Consider the following 13,129-nt stretch of genomic DNA (forward strand, 5'->3'; position numbering starts at 1 on the left):
TGGCTCGCACCTGTAGTCCCAGCTACTTGGGAGGCTGAGGCAGGAGAATCACTGGACCTGGGGAGGCGGAGGTTGCAGTGAGCCAAGATTGTGCCACTGCACTCCAGCCTGGTGACAGAGTAAGACTCTGTCTTAAAAAAAAAAGGGATAGGGTCAAAAAAAAAAAAAAAAAAGAGAGATAGGGTCTCGGCTGGGTACAGTGGCTTACACCTGTGTTCTCAGGACATTGGGAGGCCGAAGCAGGAGGAGCACCTGAGGTCAGGAGTTCAAGACAAGCCTGGCCAACACGGCGAAACCCTGTCTCTACTAAACACACAAAAATTAGCCAGGCGTGGTGGCATGTGCCTGTAATCCCAGCCACTCAGGAGGCTGAGGCAGGAGAATCACTTGAACCTGGGAGGTAGAGGTTGCAGTGAGCTGAGATCACACCACTGCACTCCAGCCTGGGCCGACACACTGAAACTCTGTCTCAAAAAAAAAAAAAAAAAAAAAGCGGAGCGAGCGAGAGAGATAGGCTCTCACTGTATTGCCCAGGCTGGAGTGCAGTGGCACAACCAGGACTCACTGCAGTCTCGACCCCCGGGGCTCATGTGATCTTCCCACCTCAGCCTCCCAAGTAGCTGGGATTACAGGCCCACACCACCTCAACTAGCTAGTTAAAAAATTTTTTTTTTGTAGAGACAGGGTCTTGCTATGTTGCCCAGGCTGGTCACAAACTCCTGGGTTCAAGCAATTCTCCTGCCTCAGGCTCCCAAAGTGCTGGGATTATAGGCAGCCACCGCACCAGGAGAGGCTGGATCTTATAGACATCCTGGCCCCTGTGTGCAAGTCCACTGGGTCCAGAAGTGAGGAGGGGGCTGCACAGATGTGTGGAGACCCTGGCCCAGGAGGGCCTCTCTGGGAGAACGTGCAATAGGGCAGAGCGCTGGCAGCTGGGACAGAAAGCTGCAGGGCTGGGACCTCCGGCCTCCATCCAAAGGTAGGGCTCAGGGCTGTGTGCTCCAGGCTGCTCTCCCGGGCACCCCACCCTTAAGGGCGGGCCCTAGTACCAGTCTCTGCCTGCTCCGGCTCTCCCCGCCCCTCCTTTCCATCTCTTCTCCATGGTGGGCCTCCCTCTTTCTTCATGGCAGCCCTACGTCTGTGACCCTCGACGACAGTCCCTGTCCATCTGTACCTGGCCCTCTGTCGGGACTTCTTCTGTGTCTCTGAAGACCCCCGTCTCTCCCTGCCTGCTCCGTGCCCTCCTCCTGCTGGGTCCGTGTCCCGCCCCACGCCCCCAGGTCTGGGACGTTTTCGTGGCTGACGGGCGGGGGGGGGGGGCGCGTCCCCGGCGGGTCCCTATCGGTCCCTGTCGGTCCGTCCGCCCCGCGCCGCCCCCGCTGGGCACTGGGCATGCCCCAGGCGTTTCTATATAAAGCGGCGCCGCTTGGGCTGGGCGCTGTGCCACTGCCACCGCCGCCGCCGCTGCATCCCGCCCGGTCCGAGTCCGCCCGCCACGCCCGCCGAGCCGCTGCCACCGCCAGGTACCCCGGCTCCGGCTCCGGCCCCGCCCCGGGGAGAGCCAGGGAGGGGGGCGGCCGGGGCAGGAGTCGCGGGGACGGGGACCCCGGGCGCCCGCTCCCCGCGGCGGGACCCTCGACGCTACGCCCCCCACCCCCGGGACCCGGCGCCCCCCACTCCCCCCCGCGCTGGAGGGGCAGAGCCAAGCCCGGACCCCAGGGCAGGAAGGACCTGTGAGCCACACTGGGGCAGGAGCCACTCGGTCTGGGCAGCAGAAATCCCTCCCCACCTTCGGGGTGGGGGTGGGGCGGCCTTGGCCTCTCTCTGCAGGGACAGGTGTCGGCCACCTCTCCACTCCCAAAGTCTAGGGGCTGGAAGGCCAGGCAGGGACTTGGCTGCCCTGACTCCTTCGTCTCTCTGTCCCTCTGTCTCTGCCATCAGTCTCTCAGCCACTCCACCCACGAGATGGTGAGTCTTCTGTGGTCCCTCCCCCACAAGGCCCAAGTCCCTGGGCAGAGAGTGGGCCCAGAGGACAGCAGGCAGCACCTAGGACCTAAGCCTGGGAGTTGCCCCCTGCAGACAGCTTAGACCCACGACCAGCTCCCTCACCCCCACCCTGCGGCTGCATCCTGGGAGGTGGGCACTCTTAGTGCCCTGTGACATTCATTCATTCCATGGCCCCTCAGGGAGCTCACCTTCTAGGAGACGGCACAGAGGCTCTGGCCCTGGCAAACTGGGATTCGAGCCCAGGCATGAGGCCCAGTCCTCTGCCGTCTGGGCCACAGCACACCATCGCCCAACAACCAAGAGATTCTCTTCGTCCCAGCCTCATCAGCCCCCAGGGGATGGGAGAGGGCAGGCACCAGGCAACAAGGTCCAAAGAGACCTCACAACTTGCTCAAGGTGGCCGAGCCTGTCCTCTGGAGGACAGACTCAGCTGCCAGGCCTGTCCAGGCCTGGGGACTGCAAAGAACAAGATTTCCATTCACACGAAGCCTCTCAGCAGCCCCATATTGGGGGGGCGCCAGCCTCAGAGAGGGGAGGGACGTTAGGTTTCATCCAAAGAAAGCATTTCCATGACTCAAAATATCTGCAGGGGGGATACTGTCTAGCCTCCTAATGTTTAGCCCAGGGCTGGGCACACAGTAGGGCTTCAAGACCTACGTGGGGATGACAGTGGAATCACATTTAGGTGTCAGCACACTCCATGCCGGGTCATGAGACAGAAATAAGCCACCTCAGAGTGATGGCTGGGTTCGTTCATTCATCTACTCTTCAGTCAACAAACACTTACTGAGAAGTGGCTGTGTGCCAGGCACGCTTTAGGTGCTGGGGTTGCCTCCATGAACAAAACAAGCAGAAAACTCTGCTGCTGTGAAGCAAGCTAAGGCGGAGCCCAGCATGGCAGGGGCGGGAGGGGCTGGCCGGCAAGACACTGCTTCCTGTCATCCCCCCAGGGGCACCACACAGAACAGTTTACAAAGCACTCCCACGGTTGCGTTCCCATTAACAAGCCTTCACCCCCAACACAAGCCTTTCCTCTCCTAGTCCCCGGGACGGTGTCAGCCCTGAACATAGCCCAGGCTGGGAGAGTGGGGGGCTTACACCCTTGGGTGACTTAATGTGCCCACTGGCCCACCCTGCCCAAGACCTACCACTTCTGCTCTCTCAGCTCTCCCTGGATCCATCGGGTCCCGAGTGGGATTGCCCACTGGGCTCCAAGGACCTGGAGGAAGAGGGCCCCTGGGGAGGGGGCTCTGGCCTGCCGCCCACAGGCTGCTTCCCTGGCTCCTGGCGCCAGGACGTGGGCCTGGACTGCAAGGGATCCCCCGAGGGGGCCGAGGCCCGGGCTTGGACTGTCTACTACTACAGCCTCCTGCAGAGCTGTCTGCAGCAAGCTGGCCTTCCGGAGACCCAGGACCGCAGCCAGGTGCCCCGCACAGGTGCCCAAGGGCTCCCTGGAGGGGGGCACCTCTGGGGGCAGGGAGGGGCCCTCAGCCCAGTCTGCTTGCTCATCCCTGTCAAGGTCGGCCCCTTCCCCTAGGCTCTGGTTCCATCTGAAGGCAGGGAAGGCACAGCCAGTTGGCCTAGGGTAGGCGGACATTGTTTGCAAGGGCATCTGGCACCAGTGAGGTCAAGGATTGGGCTCCCTGCCCTCACCCCCTCCCCAAAAAGACCCAGCCCTGGGATTGGGAAACCACGTTGTGTGGCACCGAAGCTTCTAGAGAAAGGTCTTGGGAGCTGTGGTGGAGGCAGCTCAGCAGCTGAGACCCCCCCAGATTCCTCCCCTTCTGCCCCTCCACGCCTGTTACATATATCAGACTTCGTGTGGACAGAGGGTTCACAGGCAGAATACCTGAGAATCACAGACTTGGTCCCATTGTACAAACTGGGAAACTGAGGCTTGGAGGAACACTGACTCCTCCAAGGTTACACAGAAAGTCAGAGCTCGGGCTAGAACTCAGGTCTCCAGTCACCCAGCCCACAGCACCTCTGGAACAGCTGCAGAAAGGGGAAACCAGCTTCACGGGGCAGGACCGGCGGGCACCTCCATTCCCTGCCTGTCCCCTGTCTCGTCCGATTCCTGGGAAAACTCTGGGGGCTCAGGGTGGGGCCATGGGTGTGGAGGTGGTGGAAGGTGGGCAGAGAGACAGCAAGGGCGCCCCTGGTGAGCTGGGCCATGTTCTCTTTCCCGAGGCTGTCCTGGGGCGGAGGTGACCTTGTGCGTTCTGGGCTCCCCCAGCACCTTTCTGCCTGTGCTGCTGGAGGGTGGGGTCCAGAGCCCGGGTGAGTGTGTGCTCAAGTTTCCCCATCCCCTTCTACAGAAAGGGCAGCCCTGCCCTGGCCCAGCCACATCCCAAAATACCCGCCAACCCTGGCAACTGCCTGCATTCCACCGGAGCAGCTGCCATGCCGAATGGGGATGGGTTCTGGGATCAGCTGCTTCCACTCCGCTACCCGGGGGCCCGGGCATAGGGCATCAAGCCTTCCCTGGCCAGCCACTTGCCTTCTCTGCCCACAGGAAACATGCTCCTTTGCCTGTCCCCTGCTTGGCTGATGAAGGTGCCAGCACCCGGGCAGCCGGGTGAGGCAGCCCTGCTAGTCTCCAAGGCTGTGAGCTTCCACCCTGGGGGCCTGACATTCCTGGATGACTTTGTCCCCCCGCGCCGTGCCACCTACTTTTTGGCAGGCCTGGGCCTGGGGCCTGGCCGGGGCCGAGAGGCAGCAGAACTCGCCCGTGACCTGACCTGCCCCACAGGAGCTTCGGCTGAGCTGGCCCGGCTGCTGGAGGACCGGCTGCTGACAAGGCAGTTGCTGGCCCAGCAGGGTGGTGTGGCTGTGCCAGCAACCCTGGCTTTCACCTACAAGCCGCCGGGGCTGCTGCGGGGAGGGGATGCCAGCCTAGGGCTACGGCTGGTGGAGCTGAGTGGCAAAGAGGGCCAGGAGACGCTGGTGAAAGAGGAAGTGGAGGCTTTTCTGCGCTCCGAGGCCCTGGGTGATATCCTGCAGGTAACAGACTCTCGCCCACCCTGAGGTCTGTACAGATGCCAGCAGGATGGGACCCAGGCACGGTTACCAAGTCTGGCTGGAAAGGTGTCCCTACCTCTTAGCCCTGCCGCTGCCCTGCCCCATCTCTGGGGCAATCCCCTGCCCTTTTGCCTCAGTTTACTCACCGGCTCCTGTGGCGGAAGTGCCCCACCCTGCAGTACCTGGGGTGGTGTCCAGGAGGCCCCTTTCCCCTCCTTGCTGCAGGTGGCTGTGAAGCTCAGTGGCTGGCGCTGGCGGGGGCGGCAGGCATGGCGTCTGCACCCGCGGGCAGAGCTGGGTGCAGTGGTGGACACAGTGCTGGCGCTGCTGGAGAAGCTGGAGGAGGAGGAGAGTGTCCTGGTGGAGGCTGTGTACCCACCTGCCCAGCTGCCCTGCTCAGGTGAGAGCCACCTGGGCTGACCAGGGATGGGAGTTTGGTGTGGCCTTCTGGCCACTCTGTGCTGGCCTTAGACCTCCCCGTCTTCCCCCAGATGGTCCTTCACCCGGCCCCGGCCTGGCCGTGCGAATCTGTGCTGTGGTGTGTCGGACACAGGGTGATAGGCCACTGCTGAGCAAGGTGAGCGTGGCCCAGGCCCAGGCTGTGACCCTGCCTGCCACACGCCAGCCGAGTCCCAGTAGTGGTTTGCCAAGGGCCCCTGAGCCGTCTCTGGGCAGAGAGGACAAAATCCTTAGGGGGGTCGTAGTTGCCTCTGGAGAAACTACTGGGTCTGACCCGTCTTCCCTCTCCTGCAACCCTTCCAGAATCCCTCCCACACCAAGAGCCCCTGCCCCTGTGCTCAGCCCCACGCTGGGTAGTACCAGGGCCCAGGGGGCTGAATTGTCTTCCCAGAGAGCTCTTGCCCACGTAGAGGCTGACCCAGGGCCTCCTGATAAACCTCTAGTGCCTGGACCCATTCAGGAGGGGCCTCTAAGCTGGAGAGTCAGGAAGGCTTACGGACCCTCCTGAGTACCCCGCTCTAGGCTACACTGAGAGGGAGAGATTCGACCCTGCCCTCAGGGAGCTCCAGTGGGGTAGGGAAAGGTGCGCCCCAGGGAGATGCTAGGGTGGGGCACACCAGGGTGGCCCAGGCCCCCAGGGCTGCAGGAGCCATCCTGGAGGGGGACCCCAGCTGGGCCTGGAAGCCTGGGTAGAATCCCTGGAGAGGTCTGGGGACCAGATGGGGAGTGGCAGGGAGAGCTCGTGTGCAATTTAAGACACGTTGGAGGACGGGGCTTCTTGAATGTCCAGTGAGGGGTCTGGTCTGAATTTTGGCACAAGGCGGTGGGGGTGTGCGTGGGGGGCAGGAGTGTGTGGGCCTCCCCCTGAGTCTCCCCCTGCCCAGGTGGTGTGCGGCGTGGGCCGCGGGGACCGCCCCCTACGGCACCACAACTCCCTGCCGAGGACGCTGGAGGTGGCGCTGGCCCAGTGCGGCCTGGGCGAGGAGGCGCAGGTGGCGGCTGTGCGGCAGCGCGTCAAGGCGGCGGCCGAGGCCGCGCTGGCCGCCGTGCTGGCTCTGGAGGCCGGCCTGAGTGCCGAGCAGCGCGGCGGGCGCCGGGCGCACACGGACTTCCTGGGTGAGTGAGGGCGGCCGGGGCCGGGGCCGGGAGCCGAGGGCCAGGGGCTGGAGGGCGGGGGCTGCCGTAGCTGAGCTCGCGCCCCCCGCCCGGCGCAGGCGTGGATTTCGCGCTGACAGCGGCCGGCGGCGTGCTGACCCCAGTGGCCCTGGAGCTGAACGGCGGCCTGTGCCTGGAGGCGTGCGGCGCGCTGGAGGGGCTGTGGGCCGCGCCGCGGCTGGGGCCGGCGGCCGACGAGGCGGTGGCGGCGCCGCTGGTGGAGACCATGCTTCGGCGGTCGGCGCGCTGCCTCATGGAGGGAAAGCAGCTGCTGGTGGTCGGCGCTGGCGGCGTCAGCAAGAAGTTCGTGTGGGAGGCGGCGCGCGACTACGGGCTCCAGGTGGGCGGGGCGCGGGGCGGGGCTGGGCCCCAGGTCCTGGCCCGAGTGGTGGAGGCGGGACCCCGGGGCGGGGCCTGGAGCAAAGGGGCGTCCTTGGGGCGGGACCAGCCGCGCTAGAGGCGGTGCTTGGGCGGGGCATCCTGCCCAGGTACAAGTAAGCCCAGGCGTAGGGGCGGAGTCCGCCGCCCGGTGAGGGTGAGGGGACTCCGCTAGTTCTGGAGTGAGAGGCCCTGGGGAGGGCAGGGAGTCCTCCACAGAAAGAGGAGAGGAGCCCGGGTAGATGGGCTGGGCGAGGGACAGCGTTAGCGCCAGAGTGGGGGCCTTGAATGCCAGGCTAAGGAGCCTGGCTCTGTCTTGGGGAAAGGGCGGGCCCTTTGAGGTTGAATTCCTGACACTTGGCACCCAGGACCCGCAGAGGGTGCTGGGGAACCGCATACAGATCCTGAATCAAGTTCATAGCAGGGCATCACTTTACAGAATCTGGAGCGAGCCAGGCAGGTAGACTTGTTTTTGTTTTTTCTTTTTTGAGACAGGGTCTCAATCTGTTGACCAGACTGGAGTGCGGTGGTGCGATCACAGCTCACTGCAGCCTCGACTTCCTGGGCTGAAGCGATCCTCCCACCTCAGCCTCCCTAGTAGCTGAGACTACAGGCACGTGCCACCATGCCCAGCTAATTTTTTTTTTTTGAAACGGAGTCTTGCTCTGTCGCCCAGGCTGGGTGCAGTGGCGTGATCTCGGCTCACTGCAACCTCCCGGGTTCACGCCATTCTCCTGCCTCAGACTCCCGAGTACCTGGGACTACAGGCGCCCGCCACCACGCCTGGCTAACTTTTAGTAGAGATGGGGTTTCACCATGTTAGCCAGGATGGTCTCGATCTCCTGACCTCGTGATCCACCCGCCTCAGCCTCCCAAAGTGCTGGGATTACAAGCGTGAGCCACCGCACCCGGCCTTTTTTTTTTTTTTTTAATACGGAGTCTCTCTTTGTCTCCCAAGCTGGAGTGGAATGGCGCAATCTCGGCCCATTGCAACCTCTGCCTCCTGGGTTCAAGTGATTCTCGTGCCTCAGCCTCCGGAGTAACTAGGATTACAGGCACGCACCAACATGCCCGGCTAATTTTTGTATTTTTAGTAGAGACAGGGTTTCACCATGTTGGCCAGGCTGGTCTCGAACTCCTGACCTCAAGTGATCTGCCCGCTTTGGCCTCCCAAAGAACTGGGATTACAGGCGTGAGCCACCAGCCCGGCCTGCCCGGCTAATTTTAAAAATTTTTAGTAGAGACGGGATCTCGCTCTGTTGCCCAGGATGGTCTTGAACTCCTGAGCTCAAGCGATCCTCCTGCTTCGGCCTCCCAAAGTGCTGGGATTACAGGTGTGAGCCACTGCGCACAGCCAATTAGACATTCTTATCCCCATTGAACAGATAAGAAAACTGAGGCCATCTCAAGCTGGCCCTAATCTAGCACACTGGCCTCCTCTCCCCTCTCCCACCGTGCAGCATCCCCTGTGGACACCACCTCTGTGTCCCCTGCCTTGCTCAGTGTTTTCTCCACTTGGAATGTCACTCCACTGCCGAGGCTGTGTTACTTTGCAGAGAGCCACCCTCCCTCTCTCTTCAGTGGCTGCCCTGCCCTGGGTTCCCCCAGCAGGCAGTAAGCTTTAGGGGCACGGGGCCCCACTGGATTCCTCCGTGGACACTTCCCAGTGTCAGAGCACATGGGGTGAATTGTGACCAAACCACTTGTCCCAAGCCCCAGCCCTGGTAGTTTCTCTGCAATCCCCGGCCAGTGAGGCTGCCTGTGGGAAAGAGTCCACCACGCTCTCTCACACCCTCTTCTCTGTGCTGCAGCCCCTCCCACCCAGAACATGCCTTTTCCTCCTGCAGCCACCTGGCTGACTCATATTCTTCAGCTCCCAGCTTAGGCATTGCCTCCTCTAGGATGCCTTCCCTCCCCTCCAGCCTGTATCAGGTGTCCTACTTCTGCCCCTTCCATTTATTCAGTCAATCCACAACACACATTTATTGAGAACCTAGTGTTTGTGTACTCGTATCCCCTGAAGGGGCCATCCTAGGCCCCATCCTATCCCCCTAGCACCCAGTACTAGCTGACCTGGATATGCCCCACCCTGTGGCTTCTGCAGCTGCACCTCGTGGAGTCAGACCCCAACCACTTTGCATCCCAGTTGGTACAGACCTTCATCCACTTTGACATGACAGAGCACCGGAGGGATGAGGAGAACGCACGGCTGCTGGCAGAGTTGGTGCGGGCTCGCGGCCTCAAGCTAGATGGCTGCTTCTCCTACTGGGATGACTGCCTGGTGCTCACAGCCCTGCTCTGCCAGGAGCTAGGTCTGCCCTGCAGCTCCCCAGCTGCCATGCGCCTGGCTAAGCAGAAGAGCCTCACCCAGCTGCACCTGTTGCGCCACCATGGCCCACCCTGGCCTGCGCCCTCCCTCCATGCTGTGCCCTGCTGCCCACTGGAGAGCGAGGCTGATGTGGAGAGGGCCGTGCACCAGGTACCCCTGCCAGGTGTCATGAAGCTGGAGTTCGGGGCAGGTGCAGTGGGTGTGCGGCTGGTAGAGGATGCGCCACAGTGCCATGAGCACTTTTCCCGGATTACCCGAGACTTGCAGGGCGAGGCCGACCACCCAGGCATTGGGCTGGGCTGGGGCAATGCCATGCTGCTGATGGAGTTTGTGGAGGGCACCGAGCACGACGTGGACCTGGTGTTGTTTGGTGGGCGGCTGCTGGCTGCCTTTGTCTCCGACAATGGCCCTACGAGGCTTCCTGGCTTCACTGAGACAGCAGCCTGCATGCCCACCGGGCTGGCACCAGAGCAGGAGGCACAGATGGTTCAGGCAGCCTTCCGCTGTTGCCTGGGCTGCGGGTTGCTCGATGGAGTCTTCAACGTGGAGCTCAAGCTGACCGGGGCTGGGCCTCGGCTTATCGAGATCAACCCCCGCATGGGTGGCTTCTACCTGCGTGATTGGATCCTGGAGCTCTATGGTGTGGACCTGCTGCTGGCTGCTGTTATGGTGGCCTGTGGCTTGCGTCCTGCCCTGCCCACCCGCCCACGTGCTCGTGGCCATCTGGTGGGCGTCATGTGCCTTGTGTCCCAGCACCTGCAGGCCCTGAGTTCCACCGCCAGCCGTGAGACCCTGCAGGCCCTGCACGACCGTGGACTGCTACGCCTCAATCTGCTGGAGGAGGCCCTGGTGCCTGGCGAGTACGAGGAGCCCTACTGCAGTGTGGCCTGTGCCGGACCCAGCCCCACCGAGGCCCGTCTCCGCCTGCTGGGCCTCTGCCAGGGCCTGGGCATCGATGGGCCCAGCTACCCTGTTGCCCACTTCCTGTCTCACTTCAAATAGCACTGGGGTCAGGGGGCAGGGAAGCAGTGCTGGGAGGAGGCACTGTGGTGCCCTCTGCTCCCTGGAGCTCTTCCTGCTTCTCTCCCCATCACCATGCCCCAGCCCCAGCCTGGCCCGCTGCAATGCCTAGGTCTGTTCCAGAGCAGCAGGGCAATTTAGACACCAAGGCATCCTGGACTCAAGGGCCTCTTGCCCTCCCGAAGGCCCCAGTCCAGCCTACAGCTTCCCCAGCATTCTAGCCTTGGAGAAATGACAATGGCCACACACACACACACACACACACACACACACACACACGCCTCTGACGCCAGCTCCCCAGGTGGGAGTGGGCCCAAACCCAGCCCCTCCTGTCCTGTCCACCTCTCCAGGTCTCACTCTCTTCCTGCCATCTACAAGAGGAGAGGACCTGGCTGGGCCCCAAGCCTTGGACAAATCCTGGGAAAACCTGAGACTAGAACCCTTGTCTTCCTCTTACCCAAATTCTAGGATAGCTCTAGAGCCTGCTGGAAACTTGGTGGCATCCAACCTGCCTCATTCGGCCTGAGCGGTAGAGGCAGGTGGCCTGTGGACAGAAGTAATCCTCTTTCTGCTCACCCCAGGCAGACACAACTGCCTATGTTCCCCCGATGAGAGGAAACAGGCTGAGAGAAGAAAAATGACTGCTCCAGGATTATACCACAGTGGAGGGCGGGTCACAGGACATGATGCAGGGTCCAGGTTTCTGTTTTGATCAAGTTTTACATGCCCATTCAGCTTCTAGGCCCCCCTCACCTCCCTGCCCTCATTCACAAGTGGCCCTGAGACACGTGAACACCTCCCTCCTATGCATCACAAACCTTCTCCACCGAGCTTTGGTGCTTTGGCCTCTGGCACACCTAACTAGCATTGGCAGAGGAGAGTCTACACTCTCTTCCTCATTCAGGGAAGATGCTTTAAGAAATCCTGCCTCTGTGCAGCAGAGGAGCTGGAGGCAGCTCCCCAGGCATCCCTCCCCAAATAAAGGCTTATGTACTGGTGAAGTGTCTAGATAGGTTCTCTTGACTGGACAACTCCTCCCAGGATCAGCTAGATAGGGGGTGGGGAAGGGGGATCAAGAGACGGGTAGGGGATACTTGTAGCATCTGGAGCTAAGGGAAAACCACCCCACTGGCCTGGTGTCTGAGTTGCCCTGGGTTGCTAGGGGCCTGCCCTACACCCACATCAAGACCCGAACCTGGGGATCTCCTTTGGTGGAATTACAACCAGAGGGCCACATTCAACCAGATAACCCTCTGCATGCCTGGAGACCCCTGAATTCTGTCCACCTCAGTTCATACCCAACCTCCCCTATGCACATGGAAGGCACACCTAGACAGCCTCCAACAATCAGAACTCACACCCAAGGCCTGGTCTGGCCCAAATTCACACCCACACATCCCCATCCAATAAGAATCCACACCCAATCTTTTTTTTTTTTTTTTTGAGACAGTTTCACTCTTGTTGCCCAGGCTGGAGTGCAATGGCACAGTCACGGCTCACTGAAACCTCTGCCTCCCGGGTTTAAGTGATTCTTCTGCCTCAGCCTCTCAAGTAGCTGGGATTACAGGCACCCACCACCACACCCAGCTAATTTTTGTATTTTTAGTAGAGACGGGGTTTCACCATGTTGGCCAGACTGGTGTCGAACTCCTGACCTCAAGCGATCCACCCGGCTCGACCTCCCAAAGTGCTAGGGTTGCAGGTGTGAGCCACCGCGCCCCGCCAAATCCATACCCAATCTAAAGTCACAGACCACATGTCACAGACAAGATTTGCTGTGTTGAGTGTGTTCATTCCTTCTTTTTTTTTCTTTTTTTGGAGACGGAGTCTCACTCTGTTGCCCAGGCTGTAGTGCAATGGCGTGATCTTGATTCACTGCAACCTCTGCCTCCCAGGTTCAAGCGATTTTCCTACCTCAGCCTCCCAAGTAGCTGGGACTATAGGCATGCACCACCACTCTCGGCTAATTTTTGTATTTTTAGTAGAGACAGGTTTTCACTATGTTGGTTAAGCTGGTCTTGAACTCCTGACCTCAAGGGATCCACCCGCCTTGGCCTCCCAAATTGCTGGGATCGCAGGCATGAGCGACCCTGCCTGGCCTAAGTTCATTCTGTCAACAGCGTTTTTGGTTTTTACTGGGTGTAGTGGCTCGTGCCTGTAATCACAGCACTTTGGAAGGCCAAGGCAGGAGGAACACTTGAGTCCAGAAGTTCAAGACCAGCCTCCTGGGCAACAAAACAAGACCTCCTCTCTAAAAAAAAAAAAAAAAAAAAGAAAGAAAAAAAAGATTATGTGATTATGTCATTCCAGTTACTTGGGATTTGAGGTGGGAGAATCACTGGAACCCAAGAAGTCAAGGCTGCAATGAGCCACGATCTTGCCACTGTACTCCAGCCTGGGTGACAGAGTAAGATCCTGTCTGAAAAACTAAACTAAACAAAGAAAAAAAAAACATAAAGTTTTTTTTTTTTTTTTTTTTTTTTAAGATGGAGTTTCGCTCTTGTTGCCCAGGCTGGAGTACAATGGCATGATCTTGGCTCACCGCAACCTCCGCTTCCCAGGTTCAAGTGATTCGCCTGCCTCAGCCTTCCTGAGTAGCTGGGATTACAGGCATGCACCACCATGCCCAGCTAATTTTGTGTTTTTAGTAGAGGTTTCTCCATGTTGGTCAGGCTGGTCCTGAACTCCCGACCTCAGGTGATCCGCCTGGCTCAGCCTCCCAAAGTGCTGGGATTACAGGTGTGAGCCACCGTGACCGGC

The 13,129-nt window shown here is 60.4% G+C and overlaps 1 protein-coding gene across 7 annotated transcripts; it reads left to right on the top strand.

The window, feature by feature from the left end:
- Positions 1 to 1,107: 1,107 nt before the first annotated feature.
- CARNS1 (carnosine synthase 1) lies at positions 1,108 to 11,370 on the top strand. 7 transcript variants are annotated; one of them, XM_055094584.3, is made up of 10 exons: positions 1,108 to 1,280; positions 1,942 to 1,968; positions 3,173 to 3,443; positions 4,198 to 4,287; positions 4,523 to 5,010; positions 5,254 to 5,428; positions 5,520 to 5,605; positions 6,372 to 6,603; positions 6,702 to 6,982; positions 9,125 to 11,370. In XM_055094584.3, exons 2-10 carry the CDS (start codon positions 1,966 to 1,968, stop codon positions 10,349 to 10,351), a joined length of 2,853 nt encoding a protein of 950 aa, XP_054950559.1. In that variant the 5' UTR covers positions 1,108 to 1,280; positions 1,942 to 1,965; the 3' UTR covers positions 10,352 to 11,370. The 7 variants fall into 7 exon arrangements, with proteins under 7 accessions (XP_054950559.1, XP_034789022.1, XP_057155168.1 ...); XM_034933131.4 differs by lacking the exon at positions 1,108 to 1,280 and adding an exon at positions 1,328 to 1,523; XM_057299185.2 differs by lacking the exons at positions 1,108 to 1,280; positions 3,173 to 3,443 and adding an exon at positions 1,331 to 1,523.
- The last annotated feature ends 1,759 nt before the right edge of the window (positions 11,371 to 13,129 follow it).

This window comes from Pan paniscus, chromosome 9 (assembly GCF_029289425.2).
Source record: "Pan paniscus chromosome 9, NHGRI_mPanPan1-v2.0_pri, whole genome shotgun sequence".
In the NCBI taxonomy this organism is placed as follows: Eukaryota; Metazoa; Chordata; class Mammalia; order Primates; family Hominidae; genus Pan; species Pan paniscus.

Bases quoted from the DNA above. Each gene is read 5' to 3' on its own strand.
- CARNS1 (XM_034933129.3), top strand. From the start codon at position 3,122: ATGTGCCCACTGGCCCACCCTGCCCAAGACCTACCACTTCTGCTCTCT. The intron at 5,606-6,371 runs GTGAGCGTGGCC...CCCCCTGCCCAG, and splicing joins ATAGGCCACTGCTGAGCAAG to GTGGTGTGCGGCGTGGGCCG. The intron at 6,604-6,701 runs GTGAGTGAGGGC...CGCCCGGCGCAG, and splicing joins GGCGCACACGGACTTCCTGG to GCGTGGATTTCGCGCTGACA.